The sequence below is a fragment of the Falco cherrug genome, chromosome 12, assembly GCF_023634085.1.
Source record: "Falco cherrug isolate bFalChe1 chromosome 12, bFalChe1.pri, whole genome shotgun sequence".
In the NCBI taxonomy this organism is placed as follows: domain Eukaryota; kingdom Metazoa; phylum Chordata; class Aves; order Falconiformes; family Falconidae; genus Falco; species Falco cherrug.
The window spans coordinates 20,229,363-20,249,888 of record NC_073708.1 but is presented as its reverse complement, the minus strand read 5'-3'; the positions used below and the strand labels follow the sequence as shown (position 1 = coordinate 20,249,888).

At 36.6% G+C, this 20,526-nt stretch overlaps 1 protein-coding gene across 16 annotated transcripts in view; it reads left to right on the top strand.

Annotated features, from left to right (window-relative positions):
• Positions 1-20,210, top strand: part of ADGRL2 (adhesion G protein-coupled receptor L2) — a 394,069-nt gene extending 373,859 nt beyond the window's left edge. For 4 of the 16 annotated variants that reach the window (XM_027802672.2, XM_055724261.1, XM_055724263.1 and 1 more), the window contains 8 exons: positions 5,370-5,461; positions 6,311-6,355; positions 6,644-6,670; positions 7,337-7,505; positions 11,200-11,328; positions 11,752-11,848; positions 14,704-14,832; positions 18,149-20,210. In XM_027802672.2, the coding sequence (XP_027658473.1) occupies positions 5,370-5,461; positions 6,311-6,355; positions 6,644-6,670; positions 7,337-7,505; positions 11,200-11,328; positions 11,752-11,848; positions 14,704-14,832; positions 18,149-18,903 (1,443 nt within the window). In that variant the 3' untranslated portion in view covers positions 18,904-20,210. Of the gene's footprint in view, positions 1-5,369; positions 5,462-6,310; positions 6,356-6,643; positions 6,671-7,336; positions 7,506-11,199; positions 11,329-11,751; positions 11,849-14,703; positions 14,833-15,044; positions 15,127-17,437; positions 17,491-18,148 lie in introns of all 16 variants that reach the window. The other 12 variants (XM_055724265.1, XM_055724264.1, XM_055724270.1 and 9 more) reach the window with 10 other exon arrangements.
• Positions 20,211-20,526: the final 316 nt, after the last annotated feature.

Genomic DNA, 20,526 nt, shown 5'->3' with positions numbered 1-20,526 from the left:
ATGGTTTAATGAAAGCTTGGATCATGATACGTCAGGAGCTGTTCTTATCATTTGGACAGCTCCATCTGCATCTTTAATAATTAATTCAGTTCAGTGAGAGTTCAGTGTGCACACTCATTTAGAAGCCTTCAGAGAGCACCTCTCTCGCTGCTAGTCCCAAAGAGAAATAGGCTTCTGCATGGCTAAGAGCAAAGATCTGGAGATACAAGAGCAGTTTTAGAGCTGCATTTGCCAGGTAACAAAAGCTCTGGGGAGTTCAAAAAGGGTCAGAACATGTGCAGTTCAGCTAGGTTACTTCAGAGTGGTGTTTCTGTTCTTCTGTCTTATCATATCCATGTCAGCACTGCAGGCTGTGTGGAATGAATTTTAAGCTGCTAAGCTCAGGCGGACGTGATTCAATTGAGCAGGTTCATGGCTATAAAACAAACAGTGCACTCCTGTAATCTGTGGTCAGAAAAGCCTCAGTATTTTGACTTCTGTGTAGATCTGTATTCATTCATATCCAAGGAATGGGTGATGTTGGTTTGACTTTTAATTCAGCCCAAACTACTGGAGTTTGCTTCTCACAGATGGAGCAAACATATTGGGCTACCAAAGGTTGTTTAAGCAAAAGATCCTAGGATGTTCTGTTTCATTAACATAAGAAAGATAGTTTATTTTTTCAATCAGGTTGAGGCATTACTTCACCAAAGTCAGTGGGTGTATACATACAGATGCACAGATAATCTAGCTCTGCATATGAAAATGGACTGTATTTGTAAGCTTATGTATATAAATAATACAAGTATATCTTTCTGTAGTAGACACTTGATAAATGGTATTTATCTATTGCTCACAGAGGGAAATTTATCATAATTATTGCAAAATCTAGCTCTGTTTGGCTACTAATTCATTGTACCTGCAACTAATTTGAATCCATTAGTCTTCAGTGCAGGTTATTACATTCACTTTTAAAAAAAGTTAATTTGACTTGAAGACGCTCCCTCTCTGAAAATGCCATAGGTTTCAGGTGCTAGAAAGACAGAATTCTTACTGATACCATTTTTCATGTCTAGTACCTTCTGATTTCCAAACCAGAAATGGCCCTCTGTGTGTTGGCTATGAAAGAAGCATGATCTTCCAGGGTGATGCATTTGATTATTACCTTAAAAAATTCTTAACATTTTGTATTTTTAAGTAGTTACTTTTTATTTTTTAATATATATCCAATTTATCCAATTGTCTTTCTTTTGCTCTGTTCTGTCCAATTACACCTGTCATACTAAGAAATAAGTAGGAACTGGTATCTTAAAAAATGCTCTTTTTTTTTTTTTTTTTTCATTTTACATACATTTTTGAAATCAGAATCTGGATTAAGCTAGTTCGCTATGTAATCCATTATCCTGTCTCATAGAGTGGATAATACCTTTTAGAAATTACAACAAAAACCTAGCATAAACATTAATGAAATTATCAGTCCAAGTTTTTGCTTATTGTTATCAGCTAATGTTTTAAGAGATCTCGCATTATAGCTCCATCTACTGAAGCTGTGTCTTTTGTCACTCTCAGTATCACAGCAGAATCTTCAAATCCGACCCTGATGCCTGACCAGACTTAAATTCTCATTTTTAGCCTTCAAAAGAGTGTTGTTCTGATTCTCAGAAGTGCAGCGTGGAAGAGATTTTACTGACTATCAAGGGTATAATTTCGTGACTGTTTGAGATGTATACACTGTGGCTGTGGGTGTGTTTACACAATACATTTATATTTTTTATTACGATTGAAGGAGAATGGTACTGCTCAGGTGCAGGGGTGAATGCAGGCCAGTTGTCCGGATGAGGCCCAGCCAGTCACTAGCCCTTTATGTTATATGAAGTGATCAGAAAGCCCTCATTGTCAGAGGTCCATTTTTTCTCCTACAAGTTTGCTTTCAAAAGCCTGTCTTGCCGTTCACGTGGCCTTTGTGTGACCCCAGAGTACTGTGTGTTTTCAGTGAACATGCTTAAAGAAGGGTGTCCTACACAGACCATCTGTCAAGCTTGGAAAACATCTACAGATTCATTTGCTTAGATCAGTAACAGTTCAGTCCTCACACAGTCATGAAACAATTCAGGTTGGAAGGCACTTCGGGAGATCTGTAGTCAAAACTACTGCTCAAAACAGACTCTGCTCTGAGCTCAGACCAGTTTGCTCAGGGCTGAAAAAACTTCCCTTATACAAAGTTGGTACAAAAGAATGCAAAAGCACTCAGTGTGTTTCCTTCTCCCCTCATGTACTTCTCACCAAGGAAAGTAATTCAGCCATTCCTTCTAAAAGCAATTATTCTCCAACATGTTCTTTTCCCTCACTGCTTAGTGTCTTGTGTAATAAAATGGCAGGATGCCCAAAAGTCTTGAACTCATGAGTTCCTCCAAAGCAATCAATTTCTAGATGAAAAGCAGTAAGGGAGCCAAAAGAGAATCTATAGAAAGGTTTGGTTACAGTATTTGTAAGCAGGAAAAATAGGCTTTTGATAATGATATAATGTGCAACAGAGATGCCAGCATGTTTGAACAAGTGGCAAACCGCGGTCTTTTGACTGGTGAAACTGAAAACTATACAGTATTTCACAGTGATGGAGAAACAAGTATGATATGCTCTGATGTCAAAGTAATTTGTCTTCAAAGTACAGTATTTTGCTTTTTATCTTGGAAGGACTTCTTCAGCTACTGTGATACAGCATTTCTGTGGGCTGCTTTTGGGGGTCTGTACCTAAATCAGAATTAAAGCAAATTAAATTAAGAACTAATTTCTATTAAGAAACAGCTATCTACAGTTACCCTCTAGTCCAGCAAGGCCATATATACAGACAGAGCTGAGTGTCTACATAAAACCTGCTTAATACGCTGGAGCTTGGCTCAGGCTCTGGGGTAAGGCTGAGTATGCTTGCACGTCGCCGAAGGAAACTCAGTATATAAACACAAGCTTTTGTTTTTCATATGTCAAACCAGCACTTCTGTCACACAAAGAATCAGAGGATAAAAACCTTGCGTTTCATAAGGCAGTCATTTATGGGCTAAGCCGTATCTATGAGTTTTTGATCCAAGAACGATGTTGCTAGTACAATGCAGGATACTCCAGGGTAGCTACTTAGGCAAGGATTAGCTTCCAGCTGTGGTATAAATACTATTCTGAACTGGATTGTGCACTCCCGTTTGCATAGGTTGCAGCCAAAGTTGATTTACGTGTTAGGATTGGCATGGGGCATGTGTCTTAGCTCTTAATCTGTTTGTTTTCACAAAAAGTAAATTGAAGTTTCTTTTTTTTTTTTTTTTTTTAAGAAGGTCTGGAGAAGTTCATGTTATGTCAGCTACCAAAATGTGTAAGAAACTTTTTCAGATATAGAAAGTTTTCCTGCAAAGGCATGGAACTGAGGGTGAGGTCACTCACAGAGCCCCTGTCCTGCCTACTGCAAAGACCAGGGAGAGAAGCAACTTGTTTTCTCACCCAAGGAACTTACACAGTGCAGTGGGAACCTAGATAAGAGGAATAAAATGATGGCAATGATGTTATGAAGCGTTTCTCAGCTGGTTAGTCATTAAGTAAGAATCATAAAAGGTAATCAGCATGGTCAAGAGATACTGATGCTTCTGTTACATTTTGCGGCAATGAAAATCGTGCTTAACCTACCCCATGTACATACCTCCACTTAAAGGTCAAGTATTTTCTATCAGTTCTTGACACACAGACAGAAATAAATTATAAAAGCTTATTTTTGTTATTTGTATCACATGCACTTTTTGTATTAATCTCAAGATACAAGTGTAAAAACGTTTTACTTTGAACAAGGACTGATGAGGTCAAAAGCTGACAAACACTGTTCTGGTGTTGAGAACTGCATTGCAGTTCATGCCGTCCATCCTGATTTTAAGACAGCAGCAGCAGTGATAACTTGATTGCCCTTAGCAGTAGGAATTATTTCTATAATACATGTCATTATTAACAGACTCTGATCAGAGCCTTCAAAATACTCATCTTTTCAAGATTGTTAAGACCTGCTCTTTATTAGGAATTGAGTGACATTTATGACCATTGTGGCACAGCTGTAGGAGCACATCTGATATGAACTGGTATCCTCAGTGTTACAAAAATGGTGAGGATTTTGATGCTGTCTCAAACCAAAGGCTCCCCAAAAGTAGAAACTGGGCTTCTCCTTCAGTAACCAGTTGCAGATGTATACGGAAGGCTGTAAGAATGGATTTATAATCTATCTAATATATGTGTTATAAGGATGTTTGAGCATATTCTCCCATCTTCCCTTAGCTATCAATTCAGCTATTTCTTGTGGACCATTGCAATAGTAGATGAGGAGGTGTGTCTTCTCCCTGAAAGGACATAGCTTTTACTGTTTTCAAATGTATGACTTTATTTGAATTGTTTGCATTGATACAGGACAGCATGTACTAATTACTCAACTTTATAACACTTTTCGACCCATATTCTGTCGGCATCCTTGTATTTGGCTGACCTGTGCTCTTCACATGCTTTGAAATTGATAGGAGAAAGGCACCTAGTATCTTTGGTATCTGTGATTCTGTTTCACAGTAGGAAAACAATATAAAATTATCTTTTTTATACTTCTGTATCTTCCCCGGTGTCATCTATATGAATGACACAACAAGAATGAGACAGCATAGTCCTTCCCTTCAAGTGGCATGCAGTCTTGCTTCAGCAGAATCCAGACTACAAAGGGAAAGAGGGCAGTAGGAGGGTGCACCACCAGCATATGCCTATGGCACTGCTAAGTTTGATGCGTTTGCTACATCTTTGTGTTTCTTTGTCTTTGTCTGTTTTTTTTCTTTCGCTTTTTCTTTTTCTTCAGTTACATTTAAGCTGTTTTTCAAGACCCCAGTGGGATTTGTGAGAACAAAAGGGAATAAAAAAAAAAAACCAGAAAGGGAGAAACCAGCAAAGGTGAAAAACATTCCAGAAGCAGGACAGGGTGATAAAACGACAACGAGTATGGTGCAGTAAAGGGGTGACTGTAGTCCTCAGAGAAAGTCAGTGAGCTAGAGAACAGGGCCAGAGGTGACAGGCAAAGGTGAGCAGGGGTCGAGCACAACATGCTGGGAAGCAGAGCTAGGCTGACAATGACAGGTGTTGGACATGAGCTAAATACGGTCATTCGTGATGATGTGGTGAATTTGGAAAATAAAGTGAAACAAGGGCTTTTAACATTTTTTTCCTCTTGTCTGTATTTGCAATCACCTATCACAGGCTGTTTGATAGAGTTACGCAGTTTCACTATATATTTGAAAATAAATTACAGAGTTTTTGTTTAGTCTGTAACATCATCATTATTGAGCCTATTACTTGAAGTAGTTTAATTTCATTCTTATCTGTTTTGACAGCTGAATCTTATCTTCCTGGTGATCACATTGTGCAAAATGGTGAAGCACTCAAACACTTTGAAACCAGACTCTAGCAGGTTGGAAAACATTAAGTAAGTGCTTTGTGTTCAAGTATGAGAACTATGATTATTTTCTGATTGCTGAACTGATTGAAAGCTACTCTCCATTAGGAGCACATGCCATTGTCTCCCAGCAACTGCAGATGTCAATTAGAAGCAAACAGAGCCAATCCTGCTTTCGTCACATTGTTGCTGTATGTCACAAATGCTGGTCAAAATTAGATAATTTCAGCCTGGAACTAGTGCCAATAAACTGTTTCACGGAAATGCCACGGCACTGTAGTAATTTCATTTGCATTTAAAATGCAGTTCAAAAATGATGTTCCTGTTTGCATGGCTGATACGATTATATTAAGTTTGTTTTGTTAAATGACTTTTTGATTTAGGGATTCTGAGCAGTTTCTACTCGTAATCCTGTTCTCCCAAGAGAATTGACTCTATTATTATTGTTAACTTGAAGATTATCTGCTGTTTTCATGCTAATTTAACAAATGTTTATCATGGTGCTGTACTGCAGTATCCCTTTTGCAGAGTAATATTGTGTTATATAATTAACAAGGCTTTGGCAGCTCGTGCTTCTTTAGATAGTCTTTGACTGTATTCTGTATAGCTTTATGTTGTACTGAAGGTTTTTGTTATCAACACTGAAGGGATGTTGCAACTTTCTAACACTGAGGGTTGGATGTGAAAGGGTCTTACAGATTTGCTTTGAATGTTGAAAATGGTGAAGGGAGATTTTCAGTAAGGCTAACGTTGTGAACTAGATGTTCTAGATAGGTCAGTATCAGCTTCATTGCATGTTGCATGATGAGAGAGAGAGCTAATCTTTAGCATCTCTCTCTTTTCTTCCTTTTCCTCTTTCTGTCTTCTCATCCACACCAGTAATTACCGTGTTTGTGATGGCTACTATAATACGGACTTACCTGGGTAAGATAGAACCCTACATTAACAAATTTCTAGCATGATTTTTAACTTTACAAACTCGGTCAATATTGTGGATTTCCCTTAATTTTAATTAATTAGTTTTGAGATACCTGATTTGCTAAAGAATTTTTAACTATTATATGCCTTTATAATTTTAAATTGCTTGCCTCTGCATTTTGAATTTCCTAATTTTGACTAATTTTTATAGACAATTAAAAATGCTCTTATTAATTTCTGTTTCAATTCTGTCTAATAATTTTGTTTCTCTTTTCTGCTTATAATGCTTTCTAGCTATGAAGATAATAAGCCATTTATCAAGTAAGATCATTAGTTAGATGTGGAATTCACTGACTAAATTCCCTTTCCCTTTCATTCTGTGCCGTTCTCTACAATTCCTTTTCCTTAACCTATTCATGATGGAATCTTTTTTAGACTATTCTGTAGAGCAGTATCCATATTTTTGTCACGTTTCAGCAGGGTTTCTTCATGCGGAAGTTAGATCATCTAGCTTCAGTTTAGCTGAGTTTATCGGAGCATTAAAGATTTGGGCTCTAGGCTTTTAATCTGCTGTTTAACCTTTGTGCATTTGTGTTACGTTATTTGGTGTCATATGGCAGCACCACTGTTTAAAATCTATGGTGTGATTAGTGGCTAAGCCAGATTTATCAATCTCTTTTCTAAAAGCAGATAAAGCAGTGGAGTAGCTGGGGCTTGTGCTATACTTCTGCATTTCAAAATAGTTTTGACATCCTATGCAGTTCTTGAGAAAGAAAAAGGTCTATCTACTCTTGCTGTTTTCACTGGAGACTAAAAGTGCTAAATGGAATTGTTCTTTCTTTAGTAGATAAAAGGTTAAACCCAAGGAAATTTTACATTTGAATATGAATCTAGTAAAAGTCAACTGCGGGAACTGAAATGTTAATATTGGATTTGGTGATGGGCATTCTCTTAAGTAATGTTACTAAAATGAATTTTCTTTTACAGATCCTGGGTCCTGGGTGCGTTTGCTCTCCTGTGTCTCCTTGGCCTAACATGGTCATTTGGCCTGCTGTTTATCAATGAGGGGACTGTTGTGATGACCTATCTCTTCACAGTATTTAATGCTTTCCAAGGAATGTTTATTTTCATCTTTCATTGTGCCCTTCAAAAGAAAGTAAGTTACTGAAAACACAGATGTGTGTTCCCTAACTCTTTTAAAATATCACATATATTTCTTTAAAAATAGCGTCAAGAACTGGAGTATTTTAAAGTAGTTTGGGGAGAGGACTAGGATTCAAAAGCAGTTCTTGCTGGGCATAATTGTGGGAGTCATATAACTCCTGCCTGGCCTGGGGGGGTTTAAAAGGGATGCAACATTTCCAACCTGAGCCTGGAAAGTTTTGAGGCTTTGGGAAGAAAATTGCTATAGAAAATGCACTGTTTAACATCAGTAATGTGGTACATATTAGTCTGGACTTACAGCCAAAAGTCTTTTATGTGCACCTGAAACAAAACCTTCCTTCGCTGCAGCACTGCAAACAAAGGATCATTTACAGTATCAGCCCATCTCAAACTGTCTCTCTTTCTCAGATCAAGACAGAGGACCTCTCCTGAGATCCCATTAAGTTGCCACATAAAGCTATGGGTGATAGACAGAGATTATATTATGAGTGCTTGTTCATTACCAAATTAAGCGAGATGTAAAAATTAATTTTATTATGAACTTCGACACACACATTTTTTAGAAAAAAGTAGTAATTAACACTAGGCAGCTGCTAACGGGGAGAGTTTTCCAAAGACGCCAGCATGACTAGTTTTTTCAAGTGTTTGCCTCCCCTAGCAATCCAACAGCTTCATGCTCTTAACTGGAAAAACTGGAATCCCCTGGCACGAGGCTTCCTTCATGAGCGGGATGTGCTAAATTTGTTCCGCTCCCCTTTGCCCAAAGGGAGCAGATGAGTCCAGAAGAAGCAGATGTGCTGGGGAGAGAGGCGGCTTGCAGGGGAGAGAGGAGCGAATGGCAGAGAAGAAAGTGAAGGGCACAACTGAGTGGGATTCTCTTTGGGTTCACTGCACCCCTTCTCTTACCCAGACTGAGGGTGGGGACTGCTTCCAAAGATGTCTTAGAGGTTCTTCAGCGAAGGATGAAATAAAAAAGCTCCAAAAGTGTTGGAAGGCATGGCAAAGGAAAGTAACAAAAGTTGAGAGGAAGGGTAAACATCAAAAAATCTCTCCCCCAAAAATTTAACATAAAATGCATAAAACGTCCTATATCTGGAAATACCCAATTTGCAATATTTAGATTCCAAATATTTTTACCAGTTTTAGGCTGGAGACCTAGCAGTTATTAACTCCCATTATAATTAGCTCACCAGGGACATAATTAACTGATATTTATAAAATGGTTGGAGACCATTGGATATAGTATTGCTGTGTAAGTACAAAAATCACATTCTTGCATGTTCTCGACTGTACCAGCTCCAACAATCTCAGCATCTCTAAATCTGGTGTAGACAATGGCATTCAGCCATGTTTTAGGAAAAGATCTGGTAGACAGAAAGAATTTTATCCATATGAACACGGCAGTCCTCTCGTTTTGAGAGAGCAGAAGCACACTTAGAGAGGAGATGAAGCCTAAGAAAAGAAGAGAGGGAAGAAAATGCAAACATTCTCAAAATGCAAATAATTTTTAGATTAGGGCTTCATATAATGTTGCCCTTTTTACCACTTGTATTGGACTTGAAAATCAAAAACAGATTTCCTTTTTATTTCTTTTTACAGCTGTGCATTGTTTTTCTATTAAGTGGAGTCAGCAAAAAGCAATATTAAAATACCAGTCAAGTGTGAAAAAGCATAACCTAGAGCAATAAGATTTATACCTGAAAGAATGTTAAAGCTGCCATTTAAGATTTTTAAGTTTTGATGCCTTTGACGGGATATCATCCTATTCTCTGTCTGCATAGCTAATGTAGTCTTTTTATTCTGTTATTACTGGTTGGTCACTAAATTGAACAGAGAAATAGAATTGTGAAAGTGAAAACTATTATGTTTCCAGTTCTGACAAGATGATAGTGCTGTTGCTTCCATCAGTTTCCAACAAGCTATAATTTAGAAATAATGACAGTGGAATGCACAGTACTGACAGATAATGTACATTCACTGCAATATAGGCATTAGGCAAAACCAGCCCTGGAGGGTGGTATTTGGGTAAAAATACAGTTTTGATTGCTATTGTCTCTGCTATGTAGTGGTTTAGAGCATTTAATATCCATTAGTGTTCAGGAATGTATTTTCTTAGGTGTTATACCATCTAGTGATGATATATATATAGATTTAAGTTCTTCAGACTACAGAGTTAAAGATTATAATTCTATGTCTGTGCATTTCTCTTTCCATTTTTTTATGTGTCTTTTGTGCTGATATGGATAGGGCTTCACTTAAAATATGAATATATACTTTTATAAAAAGATAAGTTATTGTCCCTAGCTTGAAATTAAGGCTTTTATGTTCTTCATATGTTCTTCAACCTTCCAGTTTATAGAAACGTCACATGTATATTCCATGAGTAAAATTCTTGTAATATTGGAAACAACATATGACATGTAAATCTTGCATTTTCCCCTCTCCCCTTTTTACATGCACATAACTTACTTTCTATCTTGTATTTTCATAGGTCAAGCAGAATTTCCAGATTATCTAAAATCCCACTTTTCCCAGAAATGTAGGAGTCTCATTGATGTAGAAGTAGAAGAGACATTTAGAGTCCCATGTACTTGGGAAGATTTACGAATTTAGACCTACACATCTTCACGAATTTTATCCACTGTGTCCTTTTACTGATGCTGTCATGCTGCCAAGATGTGTATGCGCTCTCCTAGTACGCACTATAATAGCAGTCAGTGTGGCAGTCACTGAATACGAGAGAATTAACTGCTCTGTAAATTAATGTTGAATACTTTCATGACAAACGTTAACACAGAAATTGCAAAACTAATGTTTCCAGTAGGTCATTGGAAACAGGAGGTGAATAAATGCAGGCCAAATACTGGAATCATTCATCAGTTTTGTTGCTCTGTCAGACAAAAATGTCATATACGTAGGTATATTCAGTTTTCTAGGTTCACCAAAGGCAGTAATTAGGATTTTAATTTTTGGTTCTAGAAGTGAAAGATGTTTCAGTTCCCAGCCTTACGATTCAAAATTTGACTCTGGAACACTGACGGTGCCTCTGCCGGCAGAGCTGGTGCTCTGCCTAGATTGGGGCAGCGGTGTTTGTGAGCTGTGTGCAATCCCAAAGCAGGTGTGACCATATGAACTGGCAGCTGTTTGAGTTACGCAGAGTAACTTTATATGAAAATGCCTTTATAGTCATTGCAGGTTTTCACACTTTCTTGGAGGGCTGACATAATGGGCAGTACCGAGTAGGGCAAAGGCTAGCTACCTCAGCCCTTCTTGCATGCTGGGATGGGAAGACAGGATTTATGTGGCTTCTTCACCAAAAGCTCATATAAAAGAGACCATTTTCAGCCAGCATTCAATTCAAATAAACTTAACTATATTAATCTACAACATGAAAACAAGATAAAAATAATCCCATAAATTGTTCAGTAACGGTAGTTCAGAAACATCTAAATGAAATGTGTATAACTTGGAAACAACTTGTTCAAAAATTCTGGATACCTGATAATGCTGCCACCAAGTAGGGAAAAGTACCTGATTTTGGTAACAGCCAACAATTAAACAAGCAAGAATTATCCGTTCGCTTGAAAAGTGTGTGAGTAGTTTTAATGCAGGACTCATGTGTTTTTGCCAGTGGAGAAATTTTAACACTATTTTTGTGTGCTAAGTAATCTTTTCTTCCCCCACAGGTACGTAAGGAATATGGCAAATGCTTCCGACATTCCTACTGCTGTGGTGGACTACCAACTGAGAGTCCCCACAGTTCAGTGAAGGCATCAACAACAAGAACTAGCGCTCGCTATTCCTCTGGCACACAGGTAAGAGAGATTTTGACAGCATCTTTTAATTAACCTTATTTATAAAAAGCCTACTGAGATATGTTCCAATCAAAGCACTAATTGTCTTCTCATTATTATCATTTAGATGGCAAGTACATACTTCTGCATAGTAGAATTGATTTCTTTTTAAACATTTCCTTTTACTTTGGTCTAATGCAAACACCTTACTTTTCTTGTAATTAGGGGCTGGTTTGTAGGAAGGTTTATACCATTATGCTTCATTTAAATGAAATTTAAAAAATTATTTAATAATAACAAAAGAAGGAGTTTCACTAAATGCTAAAAGAACAGCTTGCTTTAGGCCAGAATAAACACAAATATTCTACATAACTACAAAATGGTGCATTCTAAAAATCTTTTTGTAACTTACTATGCTTCCGTCTCGCTGCTTTATGTTAACAGAGTCGTATAAGGAGGATGTGGAATGACACTGTGAGAAAACAATCCGAATCGTCTTTTATCTCAGGTGACATCAACAGCACTTCAACACTTAATCAAGGTCAGTCACTGGGAACATTTCAGTTTTAGAAGCCTTAAATTTTATGAAGATTTTATATCATTTAATGCAGAAGAATTGAAAAGAATGTTTTGGAAAAAAAAAAATCTGGAAAAAACGTTCTCTAAAAGCAGAGTTTTAAAGTCATCCACCAGCACCTTTAAACTGTGTTCCCTCAACTGGCCCCCTGTTATAGAAGTTTAATTCCTCCATTCGTGGGAATGTATTTAAATAAGTCTCATCAATAATTTAACTTAAAAGCAAGATCACAATTTTAAATCTTTCCTAACCTTTATAGGTTAAATCTGAAACAGAAATATGAGTGCAGTAACATTTTAATGCATATTTGACTATGATTTTTAGGTGCAGAAATTTTCCCAGTGAAAACTAATTGATATCATTTCTATGCAAAAGATGTCTGTGAAGCATTTATCTTTTCTATTTCAAAGAGCATCGTGTCTGTCACATGGGATAGAATCCAGATTTTCAGGCACAAAGAAGCCAAAACTCAAAATTTCTCAGCTCAAATAGGCTTTGAAATTTGTAACCTCATTCTCATGTCCAGTTAGAAAACAAGGGTATTAACTAAGACAGAATGTCCCTTCCTTTCTCCCCTTCCCCCTGTGTCTTTTTGAGGTAGTTTGCGCTAGCAGAGGAGGGAAGACTGCTCTGTGCAAGCCAAGTTCAAAGCCTGTTCTTCCACCCACATCCCTAGAAGAACACGTAGCCCTGATCTCATTGCGACCAGCTCCTGCTTAACTCAGGAAGTTTCCAACGGAAAATTCCCCCGTCAGGGAGCTATAAAGCAGTCATCAACCACAACTAGCAAGTTTTCTTCCCTTGGGTTTTTTTGGGGTTTTTTTCAAGATTTGGTAGTAGGGACATGTACTTAATTTACATTCACTTTGAAAGTAAAAAGTGTGGTATTTTGCAAAAGAAAAAATTTCAGAAAGCATGATTCTATTTTTGCTATTTAGCTTATAGAAAGTGGGTAAGACCTGTGTGTCTCACTGCTCCCCTCCCCTAAATCTTGTATGTTCCTCTGACAAAGTCAAAATAAATAAACCCTTCTAAGTAGAAAATTTATATTTTTCATGCCCAAGAAAGAAGTACATTCCCTTCCAGTGTCTTACTAAAATCCTGTAAATACAGTAGATAAAAGTCTGGGATTTCACCCTAACTGGATGTCTCTGAATCCTGAGGTTTGCTCTAATCATGATGCACCCTCAGTTAATTCAGAGTTGAACAGAGGTCTTGGAAGTTTCTCCCTATTTCGGAGTTCTTGTCTCAAGCCACTGGCAATGTTCTGTCACTATTAGAAAAATTGATACAGTTTTTATTCAATTATAATATTGTAACTATCTCAGTGATCCATACATATAAGCTAGTTTAATAATTAATGGCAAGTGTCATTTTTCCTTAAAAGTCAAGCCTTTAATGGTGGCAAAAAATTTTGGATTGAAAATAATAATTCTCTTAACTGTAAATTACAAGTAATAATTCTAACCAAGATTAAACATAGTACACAAAAAAACCTCCCGAACCCCAAGCAGAATATATTTCAGTTAGTATTTCTAGTAATAAGTATATTACAACTGAAAAAAGCTACGATAAAACCTTTTTAGTTGTTCACAGATACAAACTTGCCAGTGAGATCAGCATAATCAGGCAATAATTCCCTGAATCTTAGAATTTTCTGCTCGTTTCTGCTACTAAGTATCTAGAGTAAAGTATCTAGTAAAAAGCATTAGTATTTGGAATATATACTGTCTCGTCCTTGCCAAATAAAAATATCCATACTATAAAAATGTAGCTGGCTCTTTGGCAGTGCTTGGGTCAGTAATACACTGATCCTGATATACTGCTGTGCAATGCAATAGAAAAGAAAGTGGAATTTTACTTTAATGAAATGTTTAAAGTAAGTTTTAAATCACAGCATTTTACGTGGTTTGGTTTTTGGTGGTGGTTTTTTGGGTTTTATTTTTGGTCATTATTCCAACACATTTTTCTTCTAGTAGCTAGAAATCAGAGATTAATTGACTTTTTAATAATTTCTCAAAATAGTCTGATTATTTTCCTAATTATTCCAAGAGTTGTTTAAATGATGTTGGAATAACTTGTAAAATGGGTTTTTTAAAAAAAAAATCTGTTCATGTAGTATTTTGCTTCATCTTAACTTTGTTTGTAAACTGATTGTTTAAAGAAAATTTGTCATTCAGGGAATTCTTTTTTAAAACCTGGCAGATAAATTTGCAGCATGAATGTCCCGGGAGAAAATGTGAATGCTCTGATTTCTTAGAGCAAATATTTTGCTTTCCCCTCAGCATGCATACTTTTGCATATACTAAGATATGCTTCTTGCAGTTTGTCATCCACTGTCTGTTTGAAAACAGCAATTCCCTTCCACTATCCGTGTGTTTTTAATAAAGCGAATAACAGCTCTGATCCTGTCATAAGAGATTTTTCAATACCTTTCAACTCAAGAAATTCAGTTCTCTGTATTCTGGACAGCAACGTTCCATATGATCATTTTTAAAGTTACAATAGCTTTATGTAGTACCTTGATCTCTACACATTTAATTGCTATTCTTGTGTAACAGTGATTGTGTATACATTAGTAAATGTCACTCTCACCAGATGTTTACTTTGGGGATTGGGACAGCACCTGTGAATGACTGGGATCTTAACTATTTTCCTGCTCCCATTTCAAATACATAGCTCAAATACATTCAGAAATTTTCAGCTGAATTACATTTGACAAGTCCTACATGATTCATGATGAATAAAAATATTCTTTATTGAAACTGTCAGCCTCAAATTAAAGAACTGACATTTTTTTTCTGTTTCTTTTGCTTTAGGAATGACTGGCAATTACCTACTAACAAACCCTCTTCTTCGACCACACGGCACTAACAACCCCTATAACACATTGCTCGCTGAAACAGTTGTATGTAATGCCCCTTCAGCTCCTGTGTTTAACTCACCAGGTGTGCTTATACTTCCTGAATAAAACCGCTTTTCTTGGCTTGCTCCAAATCCCTTCTTTTCCCTAGATAGAAACTCAAGTTGCAATACCCTGAATTTCTGTCAGTTCGAGAAATACAGTATTGCTGATGTCAGCTTGTAAAACTGCACTATATTATAGTAATGCCTTTGCCATAACAGTATTTACCAATAATTATCCATGTTTTTAACACAGGTGGCATAAATCTTAATATACTATTACAGGACTGACACCACATGGTCCGAGAGCCCATCTTCAAGATATTTATCACTTAGAGGTATCATGTCTATGCAATATAAGGTTGACTAAAGCTTGCTGAAAAAAACTGCTTATAGAACGGATTAGATACTAAAGCAGTGCAAGGCATCTTGACACCTTTGGATACGCCAGCGCAGAAAATTGTATCCAGCGTCAAACAGATCTAAACTATAGTATAGTGCAGCTTTATGGTAGATCATTTTCCTGTAGGAAAATCTTGAGATTAACATTTAGAACAGTTTAGTTCTGTAGGAATAAAGGGTGTCATCACTTACCTATGCAACATTTCGTTGTTGCATTATCTAGTTGCCTTTTTTAACTACGGTGCAATTCATCAGTAATATCTAGCAGTTACTGTTTGATGAGTCATAAGATCACTTTAGTATAACTGGAATGGTAAATCCTTGATAAAGAGATCATAAAACCTTGTTTCCAGTTTTTATTTCAAGTTTCCTTTTAACTGAACTGTAGTTTCTATTTTCATTCTCTTGTTTTCTTACTTTCCTTATGCTTTCCTCTAGCAACCTACAGAGAGACAAGTATGGGAGTAAAACTTAACTTTGCCTATCAAATGTAAATTTTTTCAGCATGATTTTTAATGGGCACAATTAAAACATAACTAGCGGTCATGAAGTAGACTCAGCGGGCAAGTGGTTCACAATTTGCAAATGAAATGTTTCCACATTCAAAAAGTACTTGCATATTGCTTTTTGGGAAACAACATGAGTCTGTAGCAAACCCTATTGGTAACAGAAGTTACGCAATGCTGAAATAATTTGCTGTTTAAAACCAAAGCAGTGTCAAGCAGAAATGCTTAACAATTTACTTACATTTTTAAATTCCCACAGTAATCTTGCTACAGGCTATGAAAAGATTTCAAATGAATTACCTGATCATGGGCAACAAAATTTACCTCGTCAAACCAATTTGAATATATTCTACCGTGCTTAACTCTGCAGTATATAATAGAAAACTCATTTTGGATTATCAGATATATTTTGGTATCTGTTTAGCAGACAAAAAGAGAATTAAAATTATAGAATTAAATCACTTTCACGAGGGAAATGAATGCCAGCATGTGGTCCATGTGTTGTCTACTTTTATAAATGCCATATGTTCTGCACAGCTAAATCCATTGCAAGAAAAATCTTGGAACATATATGAAATTGCAAAACTACAGAGTTGTTTAATCAAAGCTAAAGAGACCTTTCAAACAACCCTCATCACTGTTTAAATCAGTACACATGGAGAGGAGTTAACAATAACAAAAATACAAAATGATTTGCAAATTATTCAGAATTTATTTGGAAATTATTACTCTTATTTTTTAAAGTTGAAGACAAAAATCTTTTCATGAGAAAATGCAATTACTTTTTAATTGAAAACAATATTTCCAGAGAAGATTGAATTTTCTAGGATAAGCTGCAGCTTTAATTATGAAAAAAAAAACCAACCCACAAAATGGGAAAATGTATAATCTTTTTCCAAAGCAACTTTTTTCTCATACTCCTCCAAGCCTTGCATATAATGCAGCAGCCTCACAGTGGTCAGTCTCATTTCAGTAAAGTCACTCCATTCTTTCTTTACTTCAGACATATCTGTAGATAAAGTGATTTTCTAGGAATGCTCTAGCCATCTGACTTTCCATGGTTCAGACTGTTTAATTTCTTTCAGTCGTCTTTTTTTTTTTCTTTCTTTCTTTTTCCTTTGCTTGGGAAGCACTGTGCTGTCATAGTTTACATGTCTTTGTGTCTATAGGAAAGCCTTTTCTTTATCCTGTTACCAGAAAAAAAAAAAAAAAAAAAAAAAGCCAAAACCAAAAGCATAAAGACTTTAATCATCATAAGATTTCATTTCCCCCCCCTCCCCCCAAACTTCTTTTCATGTTTCCAGCAGACTTACCCAATCTGTCATTCCTCCAGCAGCTATGAGATATCAGCCATGGCTGATTTCCTCTTCCCATTCCACAACTAGTATTTATTCTTTGGTTTAATTTCTGTGACCCATACGTACAGAAATTCCTAACATTTCTGCATTTGACTTCCATGCCCATAGTAACTGTGGGCCTTACTCTTAATTAACTATTCTGTTCATTCAGTGCTGTCACTGTGACTGATGCAGACTGCAGGCAAACTTTGACCTTTAGAAGCCTGGGGCCGTTGTTGGCAGACAGAATATTAGTGCAAAAAAATTACATTAAGTGGGAAAAGAAAAGCTGTTATTGCTTAGTAATCTAATTTGCTGAACCCTTGCTCTGACTAAGTTGCTGAGAAGCTCAGTAATTCTTCATCATGTTACAATAAATCATTTTACTTTCTTTTATATATCAGCTACTCTTAGGCCAGATAGCCTGAGCAGACAGACATGATGTGAGTTGTCCAAAGTGAGTCATTCCACCGGCTGTCTATCGTGTTGTTGGATGGTGCTTGTGGGCCCTGGTCCCTGTAGTGTGAAAGATGGCTGTCCTTGTTTAACATAAATTCTTTGTATTTATCCATTTTTTTTCATTCTTTTCTTTACTTCATCTCAAAAAAAATAAAAAAGGAAAAAATGTTAGAAATGTTGTTAAAGTAGTTGCTTGCCAGTTATGTGGGTTTATGTTGTACATTTACCTTCAGTTATGTCTGTGATTTAATTCCTTTTTAGTGTCGTTTAGGACAAATTCTGTTAATTTTCTTTTTCTAAATCATGGTGGTGTACTTCAAAACATAGATGTTTCCAAATGAATTGCTTTGCATTACATATGCAAGGGCATGGAGTGAACGGTTCCTTGTGGAAGAGTCACAGGATTGACACTAAATTAAGAAATTAAAATGCTGTTATTCCCCACAGGAAATACACGTTATTTTAAAAATGCATCTTTCCTATAAGGTGTGCAACTGTTAGCATTTGGGAATGTTCAATAACCTAACTTTTCTCAAGTCTTACTTCCAAGTACAACTTTGTCCTGAACTACATTAAAGAATTTTGTTAAAAAAAAAAAAAAAAAAGTGATAGAAATCACATCAGACAATAACCAGACCTGTCCTTTTCCATTTCAGGACATTCACTGAACAATGCCAGGGATACAAGTGCCATGGATACTCTACCGCTAAATGGTAATTTCAACAACAGCTACTCATTGCGCAACGGAGACTATAATGACAGTGTGCAAGTTGTAGACTGTGGACTAAGCCTGAATGATACTGCTTTTGAGAAAATGATCATTTCAGAATTAGTGCACAACAACCTGCGGGGCAGCAGCAAGAACCACAACCTGGAGCGCACGCTACCAGCCAAAGCTGTGATTGGCGGGAGCAGTAGCGAGGATGACGCCATCGTGGCAGATGCTTCGTCTTTGATGCACAGTGACACCCCCGGGCTGGAGCTCCACCACAAAGAGCTGGAGGCCCCACTCATTCCTCAGCGGACTCACTCCCTTCTATACCAGCCCCAGAAGAAAGTGAAGACCGAGGGAACTGACAGTTACGTCTCACAGCTGACAGCTGAGGCTGACGACCACCTCCAGTCCCCCAACAGAGACTCTCTTTACACGAGCATGCCCAATCTCAGAGACTCTCCGTATCCAGAGAGCAGCCCCGACGTTGAAGAAGATCTCTCTCCCTCCAGGAGGAGCGAAAATGAGGACATTTACTACAAGAGCATGCCAAACCTAGGAGCTGGCCATCAGCTTCAGATGTACTATCAAATCAGCAGGGGTAATAGCGACGGCTACATAATTCCCATTAATAAAGAAGGATGTATTCCAGAAGGGGATGTTAGAGAAGGACAAATGCAACTAGTGACAAGCCTTTAATAGTGTAGCAAAGAAATATTAAAGGCCACATACAAGTATTAAAAAGACTTAATTGGCCCCATGCAGGCTCCCTCATATCTGCTTGAAGAGACAATTCTGTTGACCCTGTGGTTCTCCAGTAACAGGGATGACTGGACCTCGCAGTTCTGTGAATTTTTATAAAACAAAAACTTTGTATATACACAGAGTATACTAAAATGAATTATTTGTTACAAAGAAAAGAAATACCAACAAGGTATTTTAAGATATCTTCTGCTGCTGAATTTAACAAAATTGTGAAAAAAATAAACAAACACTTCCCAGCCATTTTACTGCAGCAGTTTGTGAACTAAATTTGTAAATATGGCTGCACCATTTTTTTTTCTAGGCCTACATTGTATTATATACAAGGCGTAGGCTCTAAAATCCTGTGGGACAAATTTACTGTACCTTACTATTCCTGACAAGACTTGCAAAAGCAGGAGAGATATTCTGCATCAGTTTGCAGTTCACTGCAAATCTTTTCCATTAGGGCAAAGATTGAATACATGTCTAACCACTAGCAATCAAGCCACAGGCCTTATTTCATATATTTCCTCAACTGTACAATGAACCGTTCTCATGAGAAAATGGCTAAAGAAATTATATTTTGTTCTATTGCTAGGGTCAAATAAATACCTTTGTGTCCAACTGAAAGATAATTGTCATTAAAAAATAATTTTAAAGGGTTTGAAGAAAATATTGTGAAAAGCTCTTGGTTGCACATATGTTATAAGCTGTTTTTCTTACACTCTGTTCATAGTACGGTAGTATGTTTAAAATGCAAGTTCTACCCATTTTCACTTACTTTTCACTGTAAACAGTGTTCTGCTTTGACAAGTTAGTTTTTATTCTTACATTTTGAATTTTTATTGCCAAAAAAATAAATTTGGGGAGAAAATTGTTTTAGAAGCCAATTATGCCAAGCCTTGCACAAATTTGGTTTAGCTAACAAAGATTGTAACTCAATTCCCTGTTCATTCTTTAATCGGGGTTGGGTGGTAAAGGGGACACTGGACACTTCTCACAAGCTTTCTCGTGAATAAAAGGTGCCTGTCCTTTAAAAAAATAAATAAAACATAACTATTACTCTTCCATATTCCTTCTGCCTATATTTAGTAATTAATTTATTTTATGATAAAAATCTAATGAAATGTAAATTGTTTCAACAAAATTCTGCTTTTTTTCATCCCTTTGTGTAAACCTGTTAATAATGAGCCCATCACTAATATCCAGTGTAAAGTTTAACACCTGTTTGACAGTAAATAAATGTGAATTTTTTTTCCAAATAGGTAAAATGTGCATTATTATGTACGAAGCATAATTGGCATCAGCAGTCCTTCAACCCAGCTGCATCCTGCTTAGAATGGCTTCTTTACATTTCATGATTCAAGTGTCGAGAATACAGTAGAAGCTGTCTATATATCTCTAGAGAAGAGAGGTCATTTTACTATTTATTACTCTAGGCACAATTGAATAGGATCAAACTCATTAGGAAAATGTACTGTAATATCATATATTTACATAACTTTTAAGTAGGCATCTGTACCAAAATTAAAAATAAGGTGGTAAACACCACTATCATATTCTCGGCAACAGTAATTA